The sequence below is a fragment of the Tursiops truncatus genome, chromosome 6, assembly GCF_011762595.2.
Source record: "Tursiops truncatus isolate mTurTru1 chromosome 6, mTurTru1.mat.Y, whole genome shotgun sequence".
Taxonomy (NCBI): domain Eukaryota; kingdom Metazoa; phylum Chordata; class Mammalia; order Artiodactyla; family Delphinidae; genus Tursiops; species Tursiops truncatus.
The window spans coordinates 104,836,741-104,861,799 of NC_047039.1; the positions used below are offsets into that span (position 1 = coordinate 104,836,741).

The following is a 25,059-nucleotide window of genomic DNA, read 5'->3' on the forward strand; positions in this document are numbered from 1 at the left end:
CCTCCTCACGTCGGGTTGAAGGTAAAGGCGATGAGGCCTGTAGGGGACCAGCTCAGGGCACGTAGCAGGCTAGATGCTGGGTGCTCCCTCCTCATCCTGGCCTGAGAAAGGACTAGGGAGTTCAAGGATCCTTGGGTTTCCACAAACTGATCTGGGATCCGAGGCTCACAAGGTGCCACTTCTAATAGGGTGACTTTACCTGTGCGTTGTGGGGAGATGTGTGACGCAGGTCTCGTCCAGAGACTGAGGATCCCCTCCTCCCCCGCGGACTCACGTGTCTCCAGCTGGCCTGTGCCTGCCCAGTCCCTTGCGCGCTGTCGGGCTGGGGTCCCGGTACTGGCGGGCTGGGGCCGAGGGGCGGGGTCTCCTAGCACCGCCCCGCACCCGTCGGTCTCACGTACAGCTGCCAGGCGGAAAGCACGCAGATGCAGATGCCGGATTCGGTCCCTGAAACACCCCGCAGAGGTTGAGCCGATCACAGCCACCAGGTCAGGCGAAGCCGGTGAGGACTTGGGCTGTGAACAGGGAAGGGATCAGTGCGGGTGAAGGGGAGCCCTTTGCCCCCGGGGCCCATCAGCCTACGAGGGATTCCCCACTGGTGCCTTGTGGAGAAGGGACGTGCAGTGGCACGACCAAACTTCACATCTCTCTTGAATGCCAACGAGTGTTTGGCGAGCAAGGAAGGTGGGTGCCAAGGAGTCTCTGGGAGCAAATACGGGCAGATGTGAACGGAAAGCTGGGGCCGTCAGCAGTTATTGAGCCCACACTGTATGCCCTGGACCAGCCTCTTATAATTCCCCTTCGACTTGGGGTTGGGGTTGGGGCCTGGTGGACGCAAGTACTGTTTAAAACGGGAGAAAGTGACAATAAATTGGTGCTTTTCAGAGTCCAAAATGTGTGAACCTCTGTGTCCTCCCGCGCTGGGATCTGTTTGATTTTCATGCTTATAGACTTTATCTGGGAAAGGAGAAAGGGTATGAAGCATCATTGGTGATGGCTCCAGACTTCCAGGTGGCATGAGGCTGAATGGTGGGACACAGCGGGCGTTACTTCACTTCCAGTGTTTTCTGAGACCCATCTGTGCCTGGCCAGGGCTCTTGCTGGCCTGAAGCCCCGCAGGCTGCCAAGAGCAACCCCCAAATCACGTGTGATTAGGGTCTCCTCAGCTTACTACAGCGCCTGGCAGTGGCAGGTCTGAAGTGAAGTTTCAGACTGAAACTTGCGATGAAGTGATCACAAGCTGATCTTGCAGGTGGTGCCTCTGAGGGAGTGGGATGCCAGTCTAGGCAGGAGGGACAGCATGGCCAAAGGTCTGGACAAGGGATGCTGCCTGGGGAAACGGGAGCAGCTTGGGGAGCAAGGGAAAAGGCGGCTGCATGGGGGAATGGTGGCACTGGTGAGGCCAGAGAGCTCAGCAGAGGCCTGATAGAGCAGAACCTTGAATGCCTGACTGAGAAGCCCAAAGGACATGAGGAAGGCTACAGGGCCTGGAGCTCGCTCTCCCTCCCTCCCCTCGCACCCCAGGAGACCCTGCACTTTGTTTCCACCACTCTCTGGCCCGTGGACAGCTGCTGCCCTCCTCCCCACCCCCAACCCCCTGTCAGCTCACCAGGGCTACAGTGTTTCCCATCTGCGGTCTTGGAAGAGGCTCCTGGAGACCATCCCTTTGTGCAGTAAATGTCATCCCCACTGGGTGGGCCATCCCATCCTGGGCTTCCAGCCCAGTGGGGTCTGGGAGCCAAACAAGGGGCGAGATGACAGAGCGGGTAGCATAGCAAGGCAGGCAGGACAGTGAGCTGCTTTCCTGTGCTTTTTTCCTTCCCCAGTCCACATTGGCCACGCCTATGATTCCTGCTGTTCCTCGCCTGCCCCTGCTGGATCCAGAATGGCCCCCTGGTGCTACTGCCTCCTTGCCCTCCTGGTACCTGAACTTCTGGGAGGCAGAGGGGTGTAGGGGAGGAGGCCAAGGGGACTCAAAGCTGCTAGGGTTCCAAGTGGCCACCTCACATCATGAGGTAACTGCAAAGGTCACACAAGCTAAACCCCTGACGTAGAAATAAAAACATCCACCGGATGCTAGGAAACAGGCTCAGGGCAATGAAGTGACCTGCCCAAGATCACCCTCTGGGTGAACCCAGGTCTGACTGCAGGGCCTGCAGCCTCCACTGCACCCCACTGGAGCACACAGTAGGCATTCAATAACTGTACACATGGGCGTGGGGACCTGACTCAGACCCCACCTCTCTTCTTCTCTCTCAGATAAGGAGTCTCTCTGGGACCCCTTCCAACTCCCCAGGTGAATCAAGGAACCCTTGGGTCACAGGTTGGTATGAGGGATGCCACCGAGAGGCTCTGCCTGCCCCCAGTTCAGCCAGCCCGTGGCCCATGTGCTACACCGGCCTCGAATGCAGAGGAAGGGAGGAGGCGCCATGTAGTTCAGCACCCCTATAACAGGCCTGGGCTGAAAGCATCACTCATGTCCATCTCATTCCTGCCACTATACAGATGACAAAACAGGCTCAGCAAGGGGACAAAACTTGCTAGGTCATAGAGCATAGCTAGGGTTCAGCCCCAAATGACTCCAAGCTCAGTGTCCTTGGCCCTGCCTACCCTACTCACCCTGCAAGGGTCAGATGCCCACACACTTCTCCCACGTTGACCCTCCTCTCGCCCTGCAGCTCCAGTGGCCCCTGGAGAGGTAGTGGAGACTGCAGATGAGGTATGCAAGTTCCCAGGGCAGCGGCTGAGTTGGTGGCAGCCCCAAGAGTCCTGTGAGCAGCGGTTTGGCCACGTAGTACTGCAGCACCCAGATGCGGTCCTCACTCCACGGCTGCCTGACCCCATCTGGGTGGGCAAAAGAGAGGCCCCTCTGCAAAGACCCCCGCAGAGGCGTGAGTGTGGGCCGGGGCCTGGGAAGTGAGGGCTGGGGGGAGGGGGCTTCGGTGACCTAGAGATGGCAGCCCACCGTGACAGTCCTTGTGGATTGAGCCCAGAGGAAGTCCACATCGCATCTCAGGTTCCCTTGTCATGGACTGAAAGTAGAGGGTTGACTCCTGGGCACGGGCACTGGAGCCCCATTTCTTCCTTCCAGAGGGAGGGAGGAACCAGAAGCGCAGAAGGGGCCCTACAGCTGCGCCAAAGGGCCGTCAGAAGCAGGACGGTGTGTGCAGCTGGGGAAACTGAGGTCGAGGCCCGTGTGTCCCCGGAGGCGCGCGCACGGCGGCCGCACTAACGTTCGGCGAGAGGACCGCGGGCCAGGCGGCGTGGCTCCGGACGCCTCTGCCGGCGCTCGGGGCGCTGACAGCGTGCGTGCACGTGCAGTGGAACGCCGCTTCATCCGACGCGGCCGCACTCTTCTCCCTGGCTGTACCCGCGCTGGCCAACGCGCTGCAGCTGCGCGCCTTCGCCGAGCCGGGCGGCGCCGCGCACGCGGCGCTCGCGGTGCGCGAGCGCCACGCGCCTTTCCGCGCTGCCTTTCGCGCGGATGGCCGCTGGCACCACGTGTGCGCCACGTGGGAGCAGCTCGGCGGGCGCTGGGCGCTGTTCGCCGACGGGCGGCGACGCGCTGGGATGCGGGGCCTAGGCGCGAGCCACCCACTGCCACCTGGCGGCATCCTCGTTCTGGGCCAGGACCAGGATTCTCTGGGCGGCGGCTTCTAGGCGCGTGACGCCTTCAGCGGCAACCTCACCGACTTCCATCTGTGGGCCCGGGCGCTGAGCCCCGCGCAGCTGCACCGGGCACGGGCCTGCGCGCCGTACCCCCGGCGGCCTGCTCTTCCGCTGGGATCTGGGCGCCCTGGACGTCACACCCTCGCTGCTACCGCCGGTGCGGGTGCAGCTTCTCTGTCTGGGTACGGCCCGCCCAGCCTCCTGTTTGTCAGGCCCCGCCCACCTTTTGGCTCCACCCCCAACCTCCTGGCTCCCATCCGCTTCCCTTCCGACTGGGGGACCCAGCCCACCTCTTGCCCACCGGGCCACGCCCACCTCTGGCCACGCCCTCTCCAGGCCTCCAGTACCTCGGGCGTCCGCCCAATCCTAGCAGCCTGAATGGGCTCGCCCCCTGGCGACCTTGCTCCTCCCAGTGTTGGCTGCAGCACTGCTCTCCCAGGTTCCCACGTCGCCCCCTAACTCCGGGACCGCGCGTCCTGGCGCCCCCTCAAGTGTGCAGGCGCCTTCAAGGCCCGAACGGGCTGTGGGTCACAGGGACCGATGGGAAGCCAGGATGCAGCCCTGACATCTCTCCCACCCTGGCCAGTGCCCTCAGAGTAATGCCCTACGTAGGACCCTGGACCCCGCACCGAGGGCTTTTTGTTTTGCCTGCAGCCTCTGCACTTCCTCTGCTGCTACCGGACAGGTGCGCCCTGTCCGGCTGTGCCTTGGGCTCTGCTGAAGGGGACGCTGGGTATGGACCAGTGTAGGCTAAGGGGGAGCAGTTGGCACAGCCTGGGAATTCAGAATCTTCTCAGAGTTTTGGGGGCCTCCACGGAGTCTAGACCACAGACAATGGGGCCATACGGAACTGGGGGTGAATCCCAGCTGTGTGGGAGTCACCTCGAGCAGGCGATTTTGCCGTTCTTTGCTTGTTTCCCCATCCAGGACACCTAAGGCTCCAGACACACAGCCGTCAGCGTGCGCTTCTTCCCCGAGCGGCACAGGGGGAGGGGGCACCTCTGCGGAGGATGTTGCCCAGGGCTCAGTCTGGCATCCACTCCTTTGCAGAGACCTACCAGCAGCTGCAGGACGCCCAGTCATGGTCTGGCCAGGATGTTATCAGCCAAGTCAATGCCTTGGCCAATGCCATTGTGGTGAGCCCCGTCCCAGGAGGCTGGAGAGTCTGGGGGCACTGTGGGTGGCATCCCTGCACCTCAGTGTCCTCACCTGTAAAGGGGACACCCACCTAATGTGTGTGCAGGAATTAAGGTTGTTCATGCCCCCTATTCTGGAGCCTCTGAGAGCTGGGGGCTTGTGACTAGTTAGACCCACACCCCCCAAGAAGACTGGCAGAGGCCAAGTACAGCCCCTTGCGGGGGGTCCCCTTGAGACAGACCAGCAGTCAGCAGCTCTTCTGCTCCACAGCTCCTCCCTGACCCTCTCTCTCTGAAGCCCACGGAGACCTGTCCCTGGCCGAGGCCTCCAGCTTCCTGGGAATCCTGGAGAGAGTCCTGACAAAGGAGACAGCTCCACTGGGGCCAGCTGCACTGCTGGCTGTCATGCACTTCCTGAAAAGTGTGGCAGCCCTTGGGACATGGGAGCCAGAGCCCATGACTCGGCCCTGGGAGCAGCTGGGCCAGGCCGTCGTGTCTGGGGCCAGCCTGGTCCTGGAGGAGCAGCAGGCTGGTGTGTGGCTGTCAGTCAGCGAGGTGAGGCTGGCAGGGCTCGGTGGGGCAGGGGCCTGGGCTCTGGTTCCTACCTTGCCATCGACTGTGTAGCCACGGGCGAGTCAGCACCCATCTCTGAGCTCCATCTCTCCATCCATCAGGAGAAGCCCTTCTTCTGTCTGTTTTATAAGTTGAACTTCCACATACAACTGCTCTTGAACAACTTCTGCAGTTAAAAATTAAGAGCCACTAGTCAATAAGGGCCTCCCATATCCAACAGTCCACTGACCACCTTAAGCAGGAGGTCCTCTCTGCTGAGTGTTCAGCCATGGAGAACAGAAGAGACAGATGGTGAGGGTGTTGGAAATCTCATCGTGGCAGAAGTGGCTGTAGGCCTGGGAGTCATCAGCCCAGAGAGGGAGAAAATGAGGGGTCATGAACATTGCCTGAAAAGCTCTGGGGCTTAAGAGGCAGACATGGTCCCCCTGTGACTTCAGGACAGAATTCAAAACTGGGCTTGGGGGTGGGGTGGGGATGGCACACACAGGAGGCTGGTTCAGTGGAATGTTCGCCTGTCCAGGTGATGCTCCTCATCCTAGGGGACGTGTAAGCCCACATTTTACTGGGGATCTGAGACACCGTGACAGACTGGGGAAAACTGGCCTCTGGACCTCAGTTTTCTTCCCTGGAAAATGGGGATGATCATACCTGCCTTGCTTAGGCAATGGAGAGGAGTAGGCGTCTATCAGGTCACTTGCCCACCACAGAGGAGGTGTCCCATTAGTGCATGTTCCCCCTCCCTGTTCTGTCCTCACCCCGCGTGGTTTCCTTTTTGGAACCTAAAACTTGAGCACCTGTTAGAGATCTAACACTGAGCCAGACCAAGGAAGCAGGAGGCACGGCCCTGCCTTCAGAGTGTACCCTGGTTGGCAAGCAACCTGCCAGCAGGCAGAGAGCACTGTGAGGCCTTCAGCTTGACTAGAGGAGGACGTGGCTTAGGAGAGCATTGGAGAAGCCAGAGAAGGCTCATCAGGCAGGGCCTCAAGTGTCAGTCTGAGGAGCCAGGACTTGATCCTGGAGGCCCTGCAGAGCCACTGAGGGTCTGGAGCCTGCAGGCCACCTCACAGATCATTGAGATCCTGTTAACCGCAGTGGTCAGGGCAGGCAGCTGTGGGGCGCAGCGTCTGAGAGAGGGCTGAGTTGCGGCCTCCTCCCAGGTGGTGGGCGGACCCAAGGCCCTGGTGGTGAGCGAGCAGCGCCTGGCGCCCCTGCTGAGCACCATGCTCACCTCTGAGCGGCCCCGAACGCACATCCAGCACCACCATGCCGGTGAGCCTGACCACCACCCGTCCCACACATCTGGCCTCCGGGTGGGGCCTGGGCTCACACATCCTCCTCAGCCCTGGTCACTGGGAGTTCTCGGACTCCCACAGATACTCCATTCTCTTTCCTGCCTTTGCCCATGCTGTGCCCTCGATCCAGAACACTCCTCCTTTCTTGGTCTCCTAGCAAACTCGCATACATCCTCCAGAACCCTGCTTGCGCACCAGCTCTGCCAGGAAGGCTCCCCAGTTCTAGCTCTCTCCCGATAGTTCCTCTCTCCTCTGTTACCCCGGTGTTTTGAACATATCTTTTATCGCCTTTATGGTAATTACATAATAGCACCTGAAGTTCTCTGAGTGCCAGGGCTATTTCTGAGTCATTTCTGCATCTCAGGTTCAGACCCAAGGGCACACTCAGTGAGTGTTTGTAGATTGAGTGGGGTAGCACTTACAGTGGAACTTCAGGTAAAACTTGGGTCCTTCAGGTGCCCAGTGGCTTCTGGCAGCTCATTAATATTCATGTCCCATCCCCCCAGAGACTCCCCCTTCTCAGTGACCCCCTCTCCCTGACTTGGAGAAGTCAGACTTACCTAGGGTAAGTTGCTGAACCTCTCTGTGCAGGAATGGTGGCCTCCTAGGTGTGTGGCAGGGAGAGGGGAAGCAGACCCTGCCAGCACGGCCAGCCCAGCAGAAAGACCTCCCTCTTGAGGCCCAGCCCCTGAGCCCCATTTGCTCCCAGGCCTGGAGTTGCGGAGCCTACGCTTGAGGGAGACCAGCACGGAGGGCCAAGTGTTCACGATGCCCGGTGGGCATCCAGAGGGGCCTGGCCACATCCTCATCCCTGCTGCTGAAGTGAGGCGGCTCCTCAGGAAAGGCGGGTGAGGGAGAGGGGTGGTGGAGTCCTGTTGGGGTCTGGGGCAAACCTCAGCCCTCACAGCTGCTAGCTCTGCTATTTTGAATAAGTCACCTCACCTTTCAGAACTGCCTCCTCATCTGTAAACCTGTATTGCTAGCACTCGCCTCGGGTTGTCATAAGCTTAAAGCGCCTGCCACATGGTAGGTGTTCACTTAGTCCCCTCCCCTCAACCACACGTTTTCCCTCGGTGCCATCCAGGGGTGGAGGATTAGGATAAGGGGCAAAGGGCTTTGCAGCCGGCAGCTTAAGCACATCAACTATGGCTGGTTGAAATTCTGACTCTGCCACTTATTAGCTGTGGGATCTTCTGGAAGTCATTTAACCTCTATGAGACTCAGTTTCCCTATGTGTGAGGTGGGCAGAGCATTTCCCTCAGGACCAACCTGTGGTGCTTGCTCAGTCACTGGGCTGGTCTTAGGCCCCCTTCTATTCATCCAGGCCTCTCTGGAGTCACCATGATCCACAGCTGGTTCAGCTCAAGTGTCTTCCAGTACACCCTGGGGGCCCCTGGCCGAGAGCCCCAGGCCCCTGACACCTCTGAAGAGGCAAGCAGAATGCAGAGGTGAGTGGGTCCCACCCAGCAGGCAGCTGAGGGCCTGGATCCCCTCACCAGGGAAGGCTAGGCCTCCATCCCCTCCCAGAGCCCCCATTCTGTTAGGCATATCTGCCCTTGGCAGCCCAGGGCCAAACCTGCTCCCCCCTGACACACACAGATTTCTGGGCCTGCCAAAGATGGGCTGGTGGGAACATGGCTCAGCTCCTGCCTGGGGTCCTGGCTTCAGTGCTGACTCTCAGGGAGGGAACAGGGCTTACTCAAATTACCAGAAAGAATGGAACCCAGCTGCCCTAATTCCCAGCACAGGACTTTTCCACAGAGGGTATCATCTGTTCTGCAGGGGCCTGGGTGACATGACCCCAGACATGTATGACCTCTCCCCCACAGATACCTGGTGCCCTTAAAAGCTCCCTTTCTCCCCACAGGTTCCTAAGCACCCAGGTGGGGTCAGCAATCATCTCATCTGAGGTGTGGGATGAAACCGGGGAGCCCAACACGGCTGTGACCTTTCACCTGCAACACTGGGCGCAGGTACTGGGCGATGCTTCTGGGAAACAGCCACCTGGTACAGTTATCCTGGTTTGGTGCCCCCCGCTACATCCCAGTATTTGTTCACTGGACAACCAAGGTCTAAAATGTTCAAGAAAAATACTCATCCACAAGCCATCCCATCGTCCTCGAGAGAGGGGGAAGGGCAGTAGTGCATTGCACACTTACTTTATGGCGGGTGCCTTAAATAAGCAGCATTCATTTAATCTTCCAACGGCCCATTCCACAAAAGTGAGCTTGGAAGAGGTGCTGTGCCTGGCACCAGCTTATAAGTGGCAGAGCTGGGATTTCATTATAGGTCTGCATGACTTGAAAAACTGGTGGTTCCCATCAGATAATACAGGGAGATATGAGAGACCTGCACTGCAGTATGCTTCATAAGCATAAAAATAACCTAAATGTCCATCAATAGGGGATTACTTAGCCTTATAGAGCTATAAAATGGAATATCAGCTGAGGTTATGTAAAGAATGAGGTATTTTGCTGTAAATTGACAAGAAAAGATCACCAAGATACGTCATTTAATTCATTATTTGTAATACACAAATTCCTTCTCGCTTTTGAAGCTTTAGAGCAATTCAGAGAAAGCTAAAGTCTCCTTTGCTCAAAACCACCAATCCCGGACACACACACCCCCCACAGCTTATATCTTTCGTATATCATCTCAAGACTTCTTAAAAATCAATTTCATTAAGGTATATAAATCCACATAGACTAAAACACGCATTTTAAGTGTATACCTTGATGCGTTTTGACCAGTGTGTATACTCAGGTATCACTGCCCCAATCAAGGTATAGAACTTTTCCACCTTCCCAAAAGGCTTCTTCGTGCCCCTTCCCCGTCAGCCTTCCCCACGCTGACCCAGGAAATCACTGCTCTGTTTTCTGTGACTCTAGACTGTCTGTCGTTCCTAAAGCTTCGTATAAATGGAACCATACAGCGTGTGCCATGGTCTGGCTTCTTTTGCTCAGGTGGTATTTTTGAGTATCATCTACGTTGTTGCCTGTTTCAGTAATTCACTCCTCATTAGTGCTGTGTAGAATTCCGCTATATGGATAGACCATAATTTGTTTTTCCTTTTACTTGTTTTCTTATTAATTTATTTTATTTTATTTTATTTATTTATTTATTGGCTACATTGGGTCTTTGTTGCTGCTCGCGAGAGTTCCCTAGTTGTGGCGAGCGGGGGCTACTCTTCCTTGTATTGTGCGGGCTTCTCATTGTGTTGGCTTCTCTTGTTGTGGAGCACGGGCTCTAGGTGCGCAGGCTTCAGTAGCTGTGGCGCACGGACTCAGTAGTTGTGGCTCACGGTCTCTAGAGCTCAGGCACAGGCTTAGTGGGTCTGCGGCATGTGGGATCTTCCCTGACCAGGGCTCCAACCCGTGTCCCCTGCATTGGATTCTTAACCACTGCGACACCAGGGAAGACCCTCCATTTACTTGTTGATGGAGATTTGAGTTGTCTCCAGTTTGAGCTGCTATGAATAGATCCACTATGAACACTCATATACAGCATTTTTGTGGACATATGATTTCTTTCTACTGGGTGAATACCTAAAAGGGGACTTTCTGGGTTGTATGATAAATATATGTATACATTAACTTCCTAAGAGACTGTCCAACTGTTTTCCAGAGTCGTGTACTATCTTACATTCCCACTAGAAGTGTGTGAGCTTTGCAGTGTTCCATACCTTTGCTAACATCCTTAACTGCCTTTTTAATATTGTTCATTATAATGGTTGTGTACTGATGTCTCATTGTGGTTCTAAGTTGCAATTCCTTCAAGACCAATGATTTTGAGCATCGTTTTCTACACTTATTGCACATTCATATATCTTCCTTTGTTAAATATAAGTTCAAATCTTTTCCCCAATTTTCATTTTTTTAATTAAATAAATTTCAAGATGAGCCACTGGTTTTTTTTTTAATAGGAAATGCTCTTTATTATTTTTTTCCCAAAATTTTGCATTAGTCTGCTGTTTGCTTTTCTGATTACTGACATTTCTGCACATAAGCCATATAGATCCTCTCTTTTTAAATTTTATCTTTGTACTCCCTCACTCTTTTTCTCCCTGCCCCTGCCACACCACCACTGGCAACCACCAATCTGTTCTCTGCATTTATGAGCTTGATTTTTTTTTTTAGAGTCCCCATATAAGTGAGATCATACAGTATTTTTCTTTCTCTGACTTATTTCACTTAGCATAATGCCATTGAGCTCCATCCACGTTGTTGCAAATGGCAAGATTTCATTCTTTTTATGACTGAGTAACATTCCGTTATTATACACCACAATTTCTTTATCCATTCATTCATCAGTGGACACTTAGGTTGCTTCCATATCTTTGCTATTGTAAATAGCCATGAACATCGGGGTGCATATATCTTTTCTGAGTTAGTATTTTCATTTTCTTTGGATAGATACCTAGAAGTGGAATTGCTGGATCGTATTTTTAATTTTTATTCTATTTTTAATTTTTGGAGGAACCTCCATACTGTTTTCCATAGCGGCTGCACCAACTTACATTCCTACCAACAGTGTATGAGGGTCCCCATTTCTCCACATCCTCTCCAACACTTGTTATTTCTTGTCTTTTTGATAATAACCATCCTAACAGGTGTGAGGTAATATCTCATTGTGGTTTTGATTTGCATTTCTCTGATGTTTAGTGATGCTGAGCATCTTTTCATGTACCGGTTGGCCATTTGTGTGTCTTCTTTGGAGAAATGCCTATTCAGATCTTCTGCCCATTTTTTAATCAGATGGTTTGGGTTTTTTGTTTTGTTTGTTTGTTTGTTTCTACTATGTCAAGGAGCTTACCACCTATATTTTCTTCTAAAATTTTTATGGTTTCAGACCTTAAGTTCAAATCTTTAGTCCATATTGAGTTAATTTTTGTTTATGGTGTAAGATGGTAGTCAAGTTTCATTCTTTTGCCTGCAGCTGTCCAGTTTTCCCAACATCATTTATCGAAGAGAATGTTCTTTCCCCGTTGTATGTTCTTGCCTCCTTTGCCATAAATTAATTGACCATATATGCATAGGTTTATTTCTGGGCTCTCTATTCTGTTCCATTGATCTATGTGTATGTTTTTAATGCCAATACCATACTGTTTTAACTTCTATAGCTTTGTAATATAGTTTGAAATCAGTAAGCATGATGCCTCCTGCTTTGTTCTTCCCCAATTTTTAAATTATTTGTCTTATCATTGAATTGTAAGAATTCTTTATATATTTTGAATACAAGTCCTTTGTCAGCTATACGTTTTGTGAATAATATCTTCTAGTCTCTGGATTGTTTTTCACTTTCTTGACAGTGTCTTTGGAAGATAAGTTTTGAATGTGATCAAGTCTGGTTTATCAGTTTTTATCCTGCATGGTTTACGCTTTTTGCATCCTATCTAGGAAATCTTGCTTATCCCAAGGTCACAAAGATATTCTCAGAGAAGTTTATCATTTTAACCTTTACATTTACGTCTATGATTTATTTCAATTCATTTATGTGTATTATGTTGGGTAGGGGTTAAAGTTCATTATTTTTCCATATAGACATCCCACTCCAATATCATTTGTTGAAAAGATTATTCTTTCTCCCATTGAATTATACCTTTGTTGAAAATCAATTGTCCATATACGTGTAAGTCTGTTTCTGGGCTCTCTATTCTGTTCCAGAGATCTATACACTAACCCTATAGTGTTGTGATTAATGTATCTGTATGGTAAGCCTTGAAATCAGGTTGTGTAAGTCCTCCAACATTGTTCTTCCTTTTCAAAATTGCTTTGGCTAGCCTAGGGTGTTCACATTGCCATATACATTCTAGAATCAGCTTGTTAATGTCTATGGAAACACCTGCTGGGATTTTGATTGGGATTGCATTAAATCTCTCAAATTGAAATAAGATGATGAACTGGCATCTTAACAATGAATCTTCCAATCCTTAATCAAGGTATATCCCTCTGTTTATTTAGGTTTTCTTGAATTTCTCTCAGCAGTGATATACAGTTGTCAGGGTACAGGTCTTGAAGGTATTTTGTTAGATATACCCTTTTCTGTAAATGGTATTATTTTCTTAATTCAATTTTAAATTGTTCATTGCAAGTATATAGTAATACAATTGATTTTTATATAATGAGATTGTGTCCTGCAGCCTTGTTAGACTCACTTAGTACTTCTGGTAGCTCTCTTATAGAGTTCTTAGGATCTTCTACATCCCTGATCATGTTGTCTGCAAATGAAGACAGTTTTCTTTTCTCCTTTCCAATGCATGTCTTTTTTTTTTTTTTTTTTTTTTTTTTTTTTTCCGATTTTCCTTCCTTGGTGCAGTGGCTAGGACCTCTAGTTCAGCATTAAATAGCAGTGATGAGACCAAATAGTTTTGTCTTGTTCCTAACTTTAGGGGGGAGAGTATTCAGTCTTGAACCATTAAATGTGATGCTAGCTGTGGGCTTTTTGTAGATGCCCCTTGTCAGATTAAGTTCCCTTTTCTTCCTGCTTTGCTGAGAATTTTTATCATGAATAGCTATTGAATTTTGCCAAATGTTTCTTCCACATTGATAGGATCATATGGTTTTCTCTTTTATTCTGTTAATATAGTAAATTGCATTCACTGATTTTCAAATGTCAAACCAGCCTTGGATTCCTGGGATAAACCCCACTTGGTTATGGTGTATTATCCTTTGTATATATTGCTGGATTCAATTTGCTAATATTTGTTAAAGATTTTTGTGTTTATATTCTTGAATATGTAATATGTTCTGTAGTTTTCTTATACTGTCTTCCTCTGGTTTTGGTGTCAGGTTAATCCTAATCTCATAAAATGTGTTGGGAGTTCTCTCCTCCTCTGTTTCCTAAGAGAGTTTTGCAGAATTGGTATTATTTCTTCCTTAAATGCTTGATAGGCCAGTGAAGACCAGTGAAGTCTTTCGGGCCTGGTGTTTTCTTTGTGGGAAGTTTTTAAAGTATGAGTTATTTCTTAAATGATATAGGATTGTTTGGGGTGCTTTATTTCTTCTTGAGATGGTTTTAGTAATTTGTGCCCTTTCAGGAAATTGTTCCTTTCATCTAGGTTGTTCAATTCTAGCAGGAAGTTGTTCATAATAGTCACTTATTATCCTTTTCACATGTGTAGGATTTATAATGATGTTTGCCTTTTCGTTCTTGATCAGTTTAGCTAGAAGTTTACCGATTTTGTTTATATTTTCAAACAACTAACTTCTGAGATTGTATTTAGATATTAATTATATGAATTAAAATACATTAAAATGAAAAATAAATAAAAGTAAGGGATTGCTCATTGTGGCAAATTTGGAAAATGTAGAAAAGGATAAAGAAGACAAATCCTATTACCCAGAGATAGCTGCCCTAAACTTTTCCACGTGTTTCCCTTCAGCCTTTTTCTGGGTACATAATACTATATATATATATATATATATATATATTTTTCCCTTTTGCAAAATCAAAGCCCTTGCGCTTTCAGCTGAGCCATGTAAACATTTGTGTTTTTCATTTTCCCCACAGGCGTTTTCTGCATTGTCTCTGTCACAGATGTCCCTTTGCCATCCTGTCCTTTCTCACCTGCTGCTTGATCCTAGCAATGCGTAGGCCTTGACTGCGGCCAAGTCCAGAACCGCCCACCCCCTTCCCAGGGGATGGTCCAAAATGAACTTGACCCCTTCCCCTCCATGCATCCAGAGTATCTGCAGAGTTTTTTCTATTACAATTAACCCTGCCTAACCCTGTGAAAATCCTCACTTATAATGTGTTTTGATTCTGGTGACTGTCTCCTGGGGACACATGGCCAGGTATGGAACTACTGGACACCAACAGTGTTGTGGCTTTTGAGTGTATAAGCTGCACTGATATTTCAGTTTGTGCCACTTGAAAATGCTACCAGCGGTGTAACAATCGTCCATTTTAAAAGCAAACAGCAGGTTTTCTTTGTGTTCCAGCACCTAACATAGTACCTGAGACCCAGGAAAAATATTATGAGTGAATGAATACATGTGGTAATAATTCAGCCAACCCAAGGAATAATATGTTCCCTGGAGGCAACGTCACTGAGTGTGGAAGGAGCATGGAGTCGACCAAGTCACAACCCAGTCTAAGCTCTCTGCTGTGTGACCTCGAACAGATTAATTCCCCTCTCTGAGGCTCACCTTCCTCATCTGAAATTACATAAATTTATACCCGTCCCCTAGGTTGCTATGAATATCAACAACAATAAAGGACATGAAAGTACTTTGCAAAACACAAAGTATCATATTCTAGTGAGGTGATGTTGCTGTTACCCTCCCCAGTCGGGACAAATAGCCCAAGTCCTGAGCTCAGGCTGCCTCCCTGCTTGGTCTGGGACAGGTACCACCTGCCACCTGATGTCTTCTTTCTGCTTGATGACATAAAGTCCATAGTGTTGTCATTGTTCATTACAAAAGAACTAACATGTTCATTATAACACATTCAAACTGAGACCTAACTATTGTTAAGTTGGCTGTGTGTCTGATTCCAGACCTTTTGTGCATGTGTCTTCACAATTACATAGAACCTTATTTTTTTTTTTAACCGTAAATGGGCTCCTACTATGCAGAATGTCAGGCAGCTTTTTCCTGTACTGAAAAACATATGGCGATGCTGGAGAGGGTGTGGAGAAAAGGGAACCCTCTTGCACTGTTGGTGGGAATGTAAACTGATACAGCCACTATGGAGAACAGTATGAAGGTTCCTTAAAAAACTAAAAATAGAACTACCATACGACCCAGCAATCCCACTACTGGACATATACCCTGAGAAAACCATAATTCAAAAAGAGTCATGTACCATAATGTTCATTGCAGCTCTATTTACAGTAGCCAGGACATGGAAGCAACCTAAGTGTCCATCGACAGATGAATGGATAAAGAAGATGTGGCACATATATACAATGGAATACTACTCAGCCATAAAAAGAAAAGAAACTGAGTTATTTGTAGTGAGGTGGATGGACCTAGAGTCTGTCATACAGAGTGAAGTAAGTCAGAAAGAGAAAAACATATACTGTATGCTAACACATATATATGGAATCTAACAACAACAACAAAATGGTTCTGAAGAACCTAGGGGCAAGACAGGAGTAAACACACAGACATAGAGAATGGACTTGAGGACACGGGGAGGGGGAAGGGTAAGCTGGGACGAAGTGAGAGAGTGACATGGACATATATACACTAGCAAATGTAAAACAGATAGCTAGTGGGAAGCAGCCACATAGTACAGGGAGATCAGCTCGGTGCTTTGTGACCGCCTAGAGGGGTGGGATAGGGAGGGTGGGAAGGAGACGCAAGAAGGAGGAGATATGGGGATATATGTATACGTATAGCTGATTCACTTTGTTATACAACAGAAGCTAACACACCATTGTGAAGCAATTATACTCTAATAAAAATGTTTAAAAAAAAAAAAAAATATATATATATATATATATATATATATATATATATATGGCGAGCTCTTTCCCCAACAGCAGATAGAGACCTGTGTGTTCTTACTAGGCAGAGCATCCTGAAGGGAAGACTCACAGTGGTTTGTTAGCTTGTTAGCTTGTTCCGAGGATTTCGATATTAACCATAATGCCAACCTGAAACTCTACTCACGTCACCTTCCTTCTGTCGCCCTGCCGGCATTCTTCTCCAGTCCCTGCACCCACGACCCATGCTGGGCAACCCCCTGGTCCCTCAAACGCAGGAGGCCTCCACATCCCCCTGCATCGTCTGGCCTCTCTCCTCGCCCACATGTGCTCACACACCTGCCCTGTCCCTGTTGGCTGCCCTTAGGCCTTCCCTCCGAAGCTGGTGGAGCCTGTCTGTGCTTTCTGGAACTTCAGCATCGGGTGAGTTTCCAAGTTCTTTCTTTATGATTTTTTTTAATTTTTAAATTTTATTTATTTTTGGCTGTGTCGGGTCTTAGTTGAGGCATGCGGGATCGTTGTTGTGGTGTGTGGGCTTCTCTCTAGTTGTGGCGTGCGGGTTTTCTCTTCTCTAGTTGTGGTGCTCAGGCTCCAGCCTGAGCTGTTGTGGTGTGTGGTGTGTGGGCTCTGTAGTTTGCGGCACATGGGCTCTCTAGCCGAGGCACACAAGCTCAGTAGTTGTGGCACACGGGCTTAGATGCCCCGCAGCATGTGGGATCTTAGTTCCCTGACCGGCGATCAAACCTGCGTCCCCTGTGTTGTAAGGCTGATTCTCTACCACTGGACCACCAAGGAAGTCCCCCAAGTTCTTTAAATAAGGCACTTGAAAAAACAAAGACATCCAGGGACTTACCTGGTGGTCCAGAGGTTAAGAGCTGCGCTTCCACTGCAGGGAGCCAGGTTCCATCCCTGGTTGGGGAACTAAGATCCGCATACCCTGCAGTATGGCCCAAAAAATAAAAATTTTAAAAATTAAAAAAAAAAGCGTCCGTTCTACTTGAGGATGAGACAGGACTCAAGCATGTTTTTGGCCTCCATTCACCAACTTCCTTGCAGGGGTGGTTCCAAGCTCCACTCAACTGGGGACAAGCTGGGGCAGGAGAGCCTGTTACCCAGGAGGCAGTGAGCTCCCTATCATAGTAGGTATGTAAGCCTACTCTGTGGGGTACCTAGGAAGAGACTCATCTGTGGAATGGGTGTTAGAGTTGATGAGGGAATGAACATCAATCACTGTTGCTTAGTAATTAACGCAGTTAATCAATGGTGATCATTGGTATCATCCCCATCCTCCTACCATTCCTGAGAAAAGTACATTTTACAGATGAAAAACTGAGACCCAGGGAGGGGCAGTGACTTGGGCAAGGTCACATAGCTGGTTAGAGGCAGGGCACTGAGGGACCCCAGGCTTTGGGGAGAGGCTTTCCCCTGCTTGCCACCTGTCACCCAGCCCCATGTCCAGCCCATCTCTAGAGCCCTCTGTTCACTATTCACCCCAAGCCCAGACTCAGGGGGCTCCTGGGCCACCACTGGCTGCTCCGTGACCGCTCTGTACCAGGACTCAACCACCTGCTTCTGCAACCACAGCGCCGTCCTGTTGCAGGTGTACGACGTCCAGGTGAGTACTGGGGAGGGGGCAGGGAAGCAGGGGAAGTGATGTCAGAACCAAGTTTTAAAGGATGCACAGGAGTTGAACAGAAAGGCATTCCAAGCAGAGGCCCATCTGAGCAAAGGCAAGGAGGCTAGAAACGGCAGACGAGTCACGTTCTAGAACTGCAATGTGTCTGGGGCTTCCAGTGCGATGCCCGGGGTCAGGGGATGGCAGTGAACAAGGTAGGCATGGGTCAGATGGCACAGGCCTGGAAGGCCAGGCCCACGCGCTTGGATCGTGGTCCTGTTGCAGAGGGCAGATGTGGAAGAGCGTGAAGCAGGCGTTAGATTTACATGAGGGAGGCCGCTGGTGCGGGGAGTGAGGCTGAGGTGGGGACCAGGGGGGAAAAGCAGTTCGGGGGCTGCGGGCCTGGCCTAGGAGAGGGGAGGGGCCCCGGGCCAGGGAGCAGTGGGGAGATGTGGAAGACTGGCTGAGGAGGAAGGGTGACCTGGGCCACCGGGAGATGAGGGACTCGTCTCAGGAGGCACAGGTGGGCAACGGGTTTGCAGGTCTGTGGAGTCTGTGATCCGGTGCTCGGGGCGGGAGGGGTCTCAGCTGGCCCCAAGAGCCAGTAGGTAAAGCCATGGCCAAGGTGAGGTTAGAAGTAAAGTGAGTCGCGACTAAAGACAGGCCCCTGAGAGGCATTTGCATTTACAGCCTTGGGGGGAAGCCAAATTCCAGGAGGAGGCCAAGCAAGGTGGGCTCGCTGGACCAGAAGGGGACTCACGTTGAGTGAGACGGTGCCTGAGGCCAGGAATGCTGGGGTCACTTGGCCTGTTCGGGAGCACGCTTGAAAAACATGCTACCGAATGCATTTTACCTGTAAAAACAGAGCGTGGACGTCGGACACATCGTGAGTAATCCGTGCCAGCTCCCTGTCCCCCTCAGTGGGTGGTTGTCACATGCCACCCCTCCTCCCCATGGGCATATCGGTGGTCACTTACAGTCTAGTGCTTCTCGGTATCTGAGGAGTCTGTGAAAGTTGGGCCCCTCTCCAGCAGGAGAGGACATGCAAATGCTCATTATCAAGTCGCTGTGTGCAGGCCTGGCCATCCCTGCTTCACGGCAGAGAAGGCGGTTGAGGAGCCTGGGAGCTGCCGGGGGGTGGGGGGTGCAGGCGAGTGTCCCGCCGGGCCAGGGCGGTGGTGGGGCTGCTGTCATCCGGGGTCTCTGTGCCTCCCACAGAGGGGCCCCGACGGGGCGTCCCTGCTGAGGACGCTCTCGTCTGTGGGCTGCGGTGTGCCCTGTGCCCTCGCCACCACCTTCTTGCTCTTCCTGGCGGCCGCGTGAGGCAAGCTCACCACCTTGCCTGGCACCCTGGGCCCGCCCTGCCCCTCGTGGGCCTCCACGTCCCTCCTCAGGTGGGTGTCCATCCTCGGTCCTAGAAGCCCCTGTGGAGCCGCCCTTTCCTCCTTCACTGGTCGGTTCACCGGGACGCAGGTGGGGCGGGGGGGGGTCCTTGCTAACCAACTCCTCTGCCTGTCCGGGGTCCCCCAGTCAGAACGAGCCACAGTCCACAAGAACCTCACCTTCTCCCTGGCCTCCGCCGAGGGCTTCCTCGTGGCCAACGAGTGGGCAAAGGCCAACAAGGTGGGCGGCCAGCGGGTGGGCTTGTGAGCTCAGGGGGGCCTGGGAAAGCACCTTCAGCCTTTTCTAGGTTGCCCCCCATATCTTCACTTGGCTCCATTTCCGGAGAGGAGTGCGGCCTAGAGAGGAAAGACCCTGAATGTTGGAGCTGGGCCCAGGGCACTGCCCCAAGACCCTACCTGCTCATACTGCTTTGCGCTGGCAATGCCAGGCACGGACAGGGGACCCAGGGTGGACCGCACCCATGACCGGCCTCCGTGGGGACCCCCCACCCTCCCACACAGTTGGCGTGTGTGGCCGTCACGGCAGTGATGCACCTCCTCTTTTTGGTCGTCTTCTCCTGGATGTTGGCGGAAGGGCTGCCGCTGTGCAGCAAGGTGGTGGCTGTGCGCATGCGCCTGGGCCCCAGGAAGCCGCTCTGCTACGCCACAGGCTGGGGTGAGGCCCTTCTGCTCCCCACTCTTGCTCTGTTCCCCTCCACCCTGCCTCGCGTGGCCTCTGTTATGTCCAACACTCGCCGCCCAACACCCTCGTCCACCGGCACGCAGCGCCACCCAGTGGCCAGCGCCCGTGTCTGACACAAACTCAGCTCCGTCGACCTCCAACTCTACCCAGCTCCAATTCTTCTTCTTCTTCTTATTTTTTTTTTTTTGCGGTACGCGGGCCTCTCACTGTTGTGGCCTCTCCCGTTGCGGAGCACAGGCTCTGGACGCGCAGGCTCAGCGGCCATGGCTCACGGGCCCAGCCACTCTGCGGCATGTGGGATCTTCCCGGACCAGGGCACGAACCCGCGTCCCCTGAATTGGCAGGCGGACTCTCAACCACTGCGCCACCAGGGAAGCCCCCAGCTCCAATTCTTAATCCTCCTCCACTTCAACTGCCTCAGCTCCCAGCCCCCGGCACTGCCTCCCTAATCTGAAGCCAGCTAACCCCACGCCAATCGCCAGTTTCCAACTCTGTTGATTCTCAGCCCTAAGGCCTCGACTCAATCTCAGCTCTTCCGCTCCCCAACTACTAGGGGCTCCAGTGCCACCCAAAATATCAGGACCACCCAACCCCACTCCCTGGATCTCCCAGTGCCGCCAGTACACCCACTACTATGGGACAGCTGGAGGATGCAGCTCTGGACGGGGGCTGGCTCCCGAGAGACACGGTCCTGAGGTCACCTCTTCTTCCCCTAGGCGTGCCTGTGGCCATGGTGGCCATCACCCTGGCCGTGTCCCGCCATGACTACGTGGCCACTGGGCACTGCCAGCTCAATGTGCACACAGACGCCATCTGGGCTTTTGTGGGGCCCGTGCTGGCTGTGAGCGGGGAGGCCTGGGTCCCCTGCAGAGGAGGGACGTGTCGGGGAAGGGGGAGGGTGCCCCCACTGATACCAGATCTCCAGGCCAATACCTGCATCCTGGTCCGTGTGGTGATTGTCACCGTGTCCAGGGCCCGCCGCCGTGCCCGCACGCTGAGCCCACAGCCCTGTGTGCAGCAGCAGATCCCGATCCAGATGTGGTGAGGCCCCAGACTGGGGGAGTCAAGAAGAAGTGGGGGGAGCCAGGTGTGGCCACGTGTGCTTATGAGTGCAAGGCTATAAATGAGCATATGTCTGCAGTGTGTCTGTGCTGCATGTGCACACATGCTCATGCGTGTGGGCGTGTGGAAGTCTGTGCCCATGCGTGTTACCTGTGCGGATGGTAATTGAGCCTGTGTGTATATGACGCGGGGTGTGGACACCAGCCACTGTCCTGGGGACTCACCTTCTGCAGAAAGCACTGATGGCCTGGTGGGGACAAGGTAGAGGAGACCCCCAAGTCAGGCAGTCCCTAGAAGTTCAGGTTCAGGGTGAGAATCTAGGTCTCTACCCCTGCCAAGAATCCCCCTCAGTCTCCAGGACCGTATCCTGCTGGAGCGGGCACAGCCCCCCAGCCTTCCTCCTCACCACCACCCCTCTGCCAAGGGCAGGGCAGCCCAAGCCAGTGGGGCCTGAAAAGCCAGGCAGCCCCAGGGGTCCCCTTCCAGACTCCATGCCCCCTGGACCCACTGTCCAGGCCTCAGCCCTCCCCCTGGACAGCTGCCACTCCCTTCCTTTGAGCCCCGCTTGGGACTGGGACCCTATCTCCCCAGTGCCACTACCCCTACTTCATGCCACTCTGGGTGTCTGAGAAGGGGCCACCAGGTCCAGCCGAAAGTTCCAGCTATACCTAAGTCCTGAGCCTCAGTCTCCAGTCTGCAGCCCCGACCCCTCTCCAGGCACCTTCTAAGGGCTGCCCTCCCCAGAACCCCGTGGGGAGCCCCCTGGCCCCCTGGCCTCCCTCAGTCCAGCCTGCTGTCCCGCCGGGCCACCGTGAAGCCAGTGTTGGTCCTGCTGCCCATCCTGAGCCTGACCTGGCTAGTCAGCATGCTGGTGCACCTCAGCCCGGCCTGGGCCTATGCCACCGTGGGCCTCAATTCCTTGCAGGTACTTCCGGGCCCAGGGCCCGTGTGGGACCAGGGCTCCACCATGCACTGGAGCCCAGAGGGCGTGGCTGGTTTGTCAGGGGGCTGGGGAGGGAGTGTCCTTTCTGTCATGGGAGTCACCAGCAGCCTCAGGGACACTGTCAAGGGGAGGGCGGGTGAGGGGGAGAGTGGAAACAAACCTCCAATCAAAGAGCAGTATCTCAGGGAGGATTTGGGGGCCCATTTGGCAGGTGAAGAATCTGAGGCCCAGAAAGGGGGTGGCTAAGATGCCTCGTGCCCTGACGCTCAAGGGCGCAGCAGAAGTTCCAGTCCCCAGGCCGTGCTAGAGCCACTTCCGGCCTCGGCAGGAAGCTGAGGATGGAGGTGCAGGACACCAGGGACCTCTCCCCTTGGGGTCTGTGGATGGCCTACTGTGGGGCAGCATGAGCTGCTCCATCGGTGAGGACAACAGTTCAGAAAAGGTTTTGGCTGGAAGGACATGACCCACATAAATGAAGCAGTAACATGGGACCGCAGGAACCCCCATGTGTGCCTTTCAGGTCCTGTGTCCTGGAGCCACAGAGATGGGTCAGACTAAGCCCTTGTCTTCAGGGGGTTTGCAGATCTATGGGGGACCCAGGCACAGACACAAACAGCCACAGCCCTGGGAGCTGAGTGCTGGGAGGGAGGTCAGTCCAAGGAGGGCCCAATCCGCCCCCGCCCTGCCCTGCCCCTCAGCCTCCCTTGTACCCCCCAGCACCTCTTCCTGTTGTCTGCACTCCCCACTCCCAGCTCTGCCGAGCCCAGGTCCCTCTCAGGGCTGAAAAGTGAGGTGTCCCACGGATTGACAAAGACAAGCTCAGGAAATCAAGTGCAAACTCTGTCCAGGGTCCCTGCGTCCCAGAGCTGGGCTTCCTGCTGATGGATGCCTACGTGCTCTGAGTCCTGACCAGGATCATATTTATATCTCTGAACAGGCCTTACAAACGGGGAAACTGAGATTCCATGGCCTCACAGTAGGAGGAAGCAGCGCTGGGGCCCAAGTTCAGAGTCTGTGTTCTCAGCCATCAGGATATTCAGCTTTGACCGCAGAGGGGCCTGGTTCCTGGAAGAGCTGCCGAGGCTGGGAGTGCGGGTGGGGAGCTGGGGTCAGGGGGGGCACCCTCATCCAGTCAGTTATTCATCCATCCCTGCGAGATGTTTTGAATGCCCACTAGAGGCCAGGCACAGTGCTAGGCGCCAGGGACACAGCAGCAAAGGAGGCTGCAAAATGCCCTGTTCTTGTGGAGGTGACATGAGTCGGGGAGGCAGACGATGCCCAAGACCAGGGAGTGAAGTGTTAAGGGAGGGATGAGGCAGGAAGAAGGGAGGGTGCAAAGGGGGTTGGTCTCCAGGGTCCTGATCCATGTTGTCTTCTCCCCCTGGGCCCTGGGGACTCGCCACTCTCTGCCAGGCAGGCATGGGAATGGAGAGGGGAAAGGACAGGGGCGGTGGGAGATAGGGGGTGCAGACTGCTCAGGGAGGATGGAGGTTGTGCCCAGAGAGGGGCCGGGAGAGTGAAGAAAAACTGGGGTTCCAACGCTCTTCCTAAAGAAGCACGGCTCCCAGAGACCTGGCGGGGCCTGAGCAGCTGGAGACAGAGATGGACACAAGAGAAGCCCTTCCTCCAAGCCCTGCACTCCCAGAGCTCCGCGGGCTGGAATTCCAGCTCAGCCCACTTAGCAGAGGGACCCTACCCAGGTCTCTCCACCCTGTCTCAGAGTGGCGAGGGCACCAGCATCCTGTTGCTATGGCAACTACTCCAGCTCCATCCCTGCCTGTGGCCCTCAGGTGGGCAGAGCTGCAGCCAGGGAGCCAGAGCCACCATCACCACGCTGTCTGCCTCCCTCTCAGGGCAGGTCCTTTCCTCTCCCGGTGTCTCATTACTTCGTCTCTGTCTCTGAGTTTTCCCTGGGATTCTTTCTCTGTCTTTCAGGCTCTGTCACAGGCTCCTGTCCCTGTCCCCACCTCCTCTGGCATGGACCCACCTGGCTCTACATCTCCCCTTCTGTTGGGCTCTGACCCGCTGTCTCTTGGTCCCTTACCCTGCTTCTCCCTCTCTCTGAGTGTCACCTCTCTTGCCCCCTCCCAACCAGCCTCAGAACTTCAGGTCTGGTAAAGGAGGGGAGAGGCTGCCTTATGGGGGAGTCAGAAGGCATGAGACCTGGGCCCACTCTGATGTTCCTGTGACTGTCTCAGGGCAGGTCCCCAAGTTAGGCTCAGAGCCGTGTTCTCTGGGTCCCTCCCGGCTGCTTCCCTCCCCAGGCCTGGCCTTTCCCTCTCCTCTCTCTTCCATCATACCTGCGGTCTCTCCATGTCTTTCTCTTCCTGCCCCACCTCCAGCCCCGTCCCTCTCTCACTCTGTCTTGGGCGTAAGCTGGGCAGGACCTGCCCAAGGTGACCAGGGAGCAGGCCTGGGGCTGGAGGGACTGAAATCTGCTCTGACTCATTCATTCACTCCTGGTGATTTGTCTCCGTCTGGCCCCTGTGCCAGGTTTTGTGGTGGAAGAGCAGAGCCTCACTTCTGCAACTAGCTGTAGCTCACACCTACCCTGCCTGAGAGTGTTGTTGGGAGGCCTGCACAAGTTGAGACAGGCCTCAGTTTCTACATCTATATAAAGGGGGGGATCATATTCTCCACCTCGTGGCACCGTTCTGGGGTTCCACTGGCAAGATATTTGCAAAGGGCAAAGCATAACACCTGGCACACATCAGGAGCGCCGTGAACGTGAGCACATTTGTGTCATTCGGTCATTCAGCACGTACTTCCCCGGCGCCTCCCGTGCTGGCCTGCATACTGGGGAAAGTGGTGGAACTCAAGATCGAGGAACCCACCCTTGGGGGTCTCAGCCTGAGGGACGGACAGACACCAAAACCACACAACCACAGCGGGCACGATTGAGGCTGAAAGGCTAAGGGGCAGTCGGGGCCGTATGGGGAGGCAGAATGGGCACTCCCTGGAGGCAGTGATTCTCAGCTAATACCTGAACGCTGTGTGGAGAGAGGGGGAAGAATGTTTTAAGTCAGGGGAGCACAGTGGGATCAGATGGAGGGAGACATGGGGTTGGGAGAGCTGGTGAGAAAGGGGACAGGAGGGAACATGGGGGCCAGACTGTGCAGGGTCCCTAGAGCTGTTGTGAGGAGCTCAGACTTCACCGCAGGGGTACTAGGGAGCCTTGGAGGATGTTAGGCAGGTGCTGGTGTGGTTGGGTTGGAGTGCATCTGTTTGGGTGTGAGGAGTGAGTAAAAGGAGAC

General features: G+C 53.2%; 1 protein-coding gene across 1 annotated transcript; it reads left to right on the plus strand.

Annotated features, from left to right (window-relative positions):
- Nucleotides 1-1,885: 1,885 nt before the first annotated feature.
- Nucleotides 1,886-24,706, plus strand: ADGRD2 (adhesion G protein-coupled receptor D2). Its single transcript, XM_073806940.1, is given in 23 exon segments — nucleotides 1,886-1,921; nucleotides 2,260-2,323; nucleotides 2,679-2,891; nucleotides 3,209-3,756; nucleotides 3,758-3,851; nucleotides 4,256-4,354; nucleotides 4,720-4,805; nucleotides 5,077-5,091; nucleotides 5,094-5,360; nucleotides 6,536-6,647; nucleotides 7,380-7,514; nucleotides 7,995-8,118; nucleotides 8,538-8,643; nucleotides 9,256-9,263; nucleotides 16,379-16,402; nucleotides 17,598-17,715; nucleotides 18,934-19,027; nucleotides 19,229-19,338; nucleotides 19,620-19,773; nucleotides 20,517-20,645; nucleotides 20,718-20,840; nucleotides 21,666-21,857; nucleotides 24,564-24,706. Coding segments are annotated over 23 exon segments (2,994 nt in total).
- Nucleotides 24,707-25,059: the final 353 nt, after the last annotated feature.